Consider the following 4,506-nt stretch of genomic DNA (forward strand, 5'->3'; position numbering starts at 1 on the left):
GTTGATAACATGTTTTAGCCACTTGATGTAGGTCGGGTTGTCGTCCAGCGTCCCGATAGTTTTTGTCTTGGATAGACGTTGGAAAATGACCTCCGGATCCGTCATCTTCAGTTTGTCAAACCATGGGATCCATCCAGGTGTTCCGACAATAACATTGCAATAATATTATCACAGCCCTTATAATTAAGATATTGTTCTTCTGAAATCAACAGCGAAAATAAATAATTGCAGCCAAAATAAGCCTTCCATATAAAAAGGTTTTTAAGCTGAAAACACGGGAAAGTAATCGAAAAACAATATTAGAAAGACCATGTGAAAATAATTTATTGAAAGTGATAGCTCCGCTGTCCGTTCGTACGAAGCACCTCCTGCGTACCTCAAAAATAAATCATTTATTGTATAATATTGCTTTGAAATTTCAATACAATGATTAATTCGGAGCACCTCGATCCACCCTCTCTCTTGGTTGGTCTTGTCGTCGGTGTTGGGCTCATCATTCATAGCCGAGTCATGAGACCTTAAGCCTCTTCTTGAGACGCCCGTAGTGAATGCGTTGGGCTCGTAGATGATGGTGCTAGGCTCTTTGACATATGCTACGTGCGGATTGAACGAGGAGCAAGCCGTGCTCGCAGCAAGAAAGAGGATGGAGGTCAGGTGGAGGAGCATGCTTGTCCTCTCACCTCTGGAAAGTTTGCAAAATGATAGGGTCTTCTTGTGCATCACAAGTGTTACGAAAACGCCACAACTGGCATAGGCGTTATGTGGTGACGCGTAACGCGAGACAGCGTCAAACAAAAGGATACTTACGAACCATTTAGAGTTATCGAGATATTCGAGCTTATAGTTGGCCAATCGATTTTCGCACTTGACCGATATTTGGTGTAAACTTCCATCGAAAAAACTGTAAAACTAACCTTAATCAATTGCGTTTAACAAGGGCTTTTAAATAACACTTGAATCTTTAAAACTGAAAAAAAATATTGAGCCCACAACACTCCTAAATGCATCGTCATTTCGAGGGCCTATAAATGGAGATAATTTTTTTAACGACCACAACTTTTTCAGTTTTAAGCATTCTGAATTTAAGGGCTCAAGAGATAGAGGAGACTGTTGTTGTTGCTAAAGGCAAATGCCGAAGTGAGTAGATTAAAGTCAATTAAATATGTCCTCTAAACTTCAGTGCTCCTGGCCATCCACCAGATTAACCGGTTTGGGACCGGTCCATTTTGGAACGTCACGCCGGTTAGCCGAGCCGTGCAGAGTCGGTGCATATCAACACTACCACTCACCGCTACTGCACGTCGTTCATCTTCTTGATTCCACTTGCTTCGCGAAGGAACGCTAGCGACTTCGTTTCCATTGCTTTCGTAAGCATGTCAGCTAACTGCTGCTTCGTGTCGATGTAGGCCACCTTGACTGTGGAACGTTCCACATTCTCTCGAATAAAGTGGTGACGGATATCCACGTGCTTGGTCCTCGCGTGATATCCAGCGTTGCTTGCAAGTGCAATAGCACCTTGATTGTCTTCCCAGATCTGCGTCGCTCCCACTTGCTCGTGACCCATGTCCTTCAGCATGACACGTGTCCACAGTATTTTCTGAGTACAAAGGCCTAGTGCCATGTACTCTGCTTCCGCTGAGCTAAGCGCAACCGTCCTCTAATACTTGGACTTAAATACCACCGGAGCGTTCCCAATCATGACCATGACGCCAGACACTGAACGTCTGTCGTCGATGTTGCTTCCGCAGTCTGCGTCCGTAAACGCTTCTGCCTTGACAGCTAGTGCTCCATATCCACTCGTTCCACTCGTTCCACTTTTGTATACGATACCATAATGGTGAGTGGACTTCAAATACTGCAGAGCACGAATCGCTGCCTTCCAGTGTTGCGCTCCAGGATTCTCTAGCAAGTGTGACAACTGCGTGACAACGTAGGCAATACCCGGTCGAGTGCAGGTTGTGATGTACGTGAGGCACCCGATTAGGGACGATACGGCCGTGGCCGCATTTCGGCACGTTCCTTTTCCGTAGTCGGCGACATCATCTTCGACAACTTCAGGTTTGCTGCACAAGGGTTCTCCACCATCCTAGCGTTCCGTTGATTGAATCGTTCCACAATGTCGTCAATGTACCGAGTTTGCTTGGTCATCAACGTTCCACATTCTATATCGTGGTCAATCTCCATTCCCAAATTGAATTTGGCCTCGCCAAGCTCCTTCATCTTGAATGCGCTCTTCAGGGCGTCCTTGACCTCGCGAATTTCGTCGCGATTCTTGGCCGCAATGATCATGTCGTCCACATATAGACATACGTACACGAATGCATTTTTGAAACGAGTTGCCATTCCACGTGGAACGAGCGTTCATGTTCCGTTCCGGGAATGCGAATTCAGCTCTGACTGCATAGCTCGACGCCACTCTTCTGCTTCATTACTGGCAATAGCTTCTGCGTATGTGTTAGGTGCATCTGGAACGCCACTAATGCTGCCCGCGTACGCCAACACTGCCTCTGCGAGCAAACCATCTTCGTCGATTCTGGCACGCTTAGGAGATGGCGGTCCATCACTTCCACGCTTCACATCTTCATCGTCACCGTTCCCAAGTAGAAATAACGGTTCACGAGGGCGAGTAGATCGTTCCGTTTCAGGATGGAAGATCATTCGGTCCTCATGGAACGATGGAGACTGTGAATGGAACGTTGCCAAATCCAACCCATTTAACCTGGGTCCTTCCGGCGCGGGTAGCCGCTGTATTTCTGCGCTCCGTTCCGGTTCAAGGTCGTTCATCTCAATGTCTTGAGCAGGCTCCTCTGCTTCTTCCATCAGTTCATCCTGAGCAGGCTGACGTTCCACTTCAGATATTGGAACGATCGTATCATCGCTCCTCGTCACATGGATGACTGTTCCTGAAGCTGGCGACTGCGTGCCATAGATTCCGCCCACCTCACGCTCGTCCAGCCTGACCGACCGTGTCACCTTGACCTTCGACGCATCCATGTCGTACACACGATATCCTTTCACGTTCTCAGCGTACCCGGGGAACGTGCATCTGAAGCTCTTGGGTTCCAGCTTAGTTCTCATCACGTCGTCCACATGAGCGTACCCTTGTGATTTAAATACACGTATGTGTTCCATCCGTGGCTTCACCGGGAACTCCAACTCGTACGGCGTGACATCATAGTTTGATGTGTTCGTGGAACGGTTGATTAGATACACTGCAGTACTAACCGCTTCCACCCACCACTGCGTCGACATAGACTTGTAGTGCAGCATGCTTCTAGCCTTCTCCATGATGGTACGGTTCATGCGTTCCGCCACTCCATTCTGTTAAGGGCTGTATGGAACGCTATGTTGATGCACGATACCGTTCCGTTTGCATAGTTCCAAAACTGTCTTGTTCACGAACTCCGTTCCATTATCGGAACGAAGACATTTTAGACGTTCCCCCCACTGGGTTTCGTACAATGCCTTGAACCTTTTCAGTTTACTGCCCACCTCGATCTTGCTCTTCATAAAGTACGCAACGACAAACCTTGAGTAGTCGTCTACGAACGTCAGAACATATTTGGCACCACCCTTTGAGATCGTTCTCATTGGGCCCATTACGTCCGTGTGCACTAGCTCCAACACACGCGCCGTTCTCGTTAGCGATCGTAACGGGAATGTCGTCACGGTCTGCTCTCCCTTCATACATCCACCGCACAAAGTCTCGTTCCCATTTTTCACATGTGGGATACCAATTCTGGAACGTAGAGTCTTCGTCAGCGCGTCCTTGTTGGGGTGACCCATGCGAGCGTGCCAAAGCTTCCACTCGCTGTCAGGACCGGCGTATTGCACGAAGTGTGCCTCCTCCTGCTGACAGCTCAGCAGGAACGCCTTACCGACCTTCTTCCCTGACGCTATCGCAGCGTTCCGTCCCCAAATTACACAGCTGGAACGCTGGAACTCCACGCTCATGCCTCGTTCCGCGAGCTTCCCGAACGACAATAACCGTCTATCGAGCCCCGGAATGTGAAGCACGTTTACCATTCGGATGCGTTTCCCGTCCAAACCAGTCAACTTGACCGTTCCAGTTCCTGCGACGCGCAGCTTCTTACCATCTGCAATCGTCACGTTGATGCCACTGTCTAGTGCCTCGTACCTAAATAGGTCGTTCCGGTTAGGGGTCATGTGCGACGTCGCACCACTATCAATCAGCCACCCGGTCGAGCGTTCCCCACCAACTACAACCACGGCATCGTCTTGACTGCTCTTCTTCGCAGCAGGACAGTCCCGCTTCATGTGACCCACTTGGCCACAGCTGAAACACTTGCCCTTGAAACCAACGTTTCCGTTTCGGACCGTTCCATTTTCGATCGTTCCATTTTTGACCGTTTCCTCGGCCGTTCCGGAACTTGCCTGCGTTCCTATTCACTTGAAACGCCATCTCCGTGGTTTCCTTCTTCTCGAGTCGCTCGTACTCCTTCAACAGCTTTTCCTTGGCCTCAATGAGCGTCACATCCTTGGCGT

The 4,506-nt window shown here is 49.0% G+C and overlaps 1 protein-coding gene across 1 annotated transcript; it reads right to left on the minus strand.

The window, feature by feature from the left end:
• Nucleotides 1-261: 261 nt before the first annotated feature.
• On the minus strand, nucleotides 262-720 carry PITG_22868 (secreted RxLR effector peptide protein, putative; the record flags this gene model as incomplete). Its single annotated transcript, XM_002902923.2, has 1 exon — nucleotides 262-720. The coding sequence occupies one exon, from the start codon at nucleotides 718-720 to the stop codon at nucleotides 262-264; it is 459 nt and encodes a 152-aa protein (XP_002902969.1).
• Nucleotides 721-4,506: the final 3,786 nt, after the last annotated feature.

This window comes from Phytophthora infestans, genomic scaffold (genome assembly GCF_000142945.1).
Source record: "Phytophthora infestans T30-4 supercont1.16 genomic scaffold, whole genome shotgun sequence".
NCBI classification, from domain to species: Eukaryota; Oomycota; class Peronosporomycetes; order Peronosporales; family Peronosporaceae; genus Phytophthora; species Phytophthora infestans.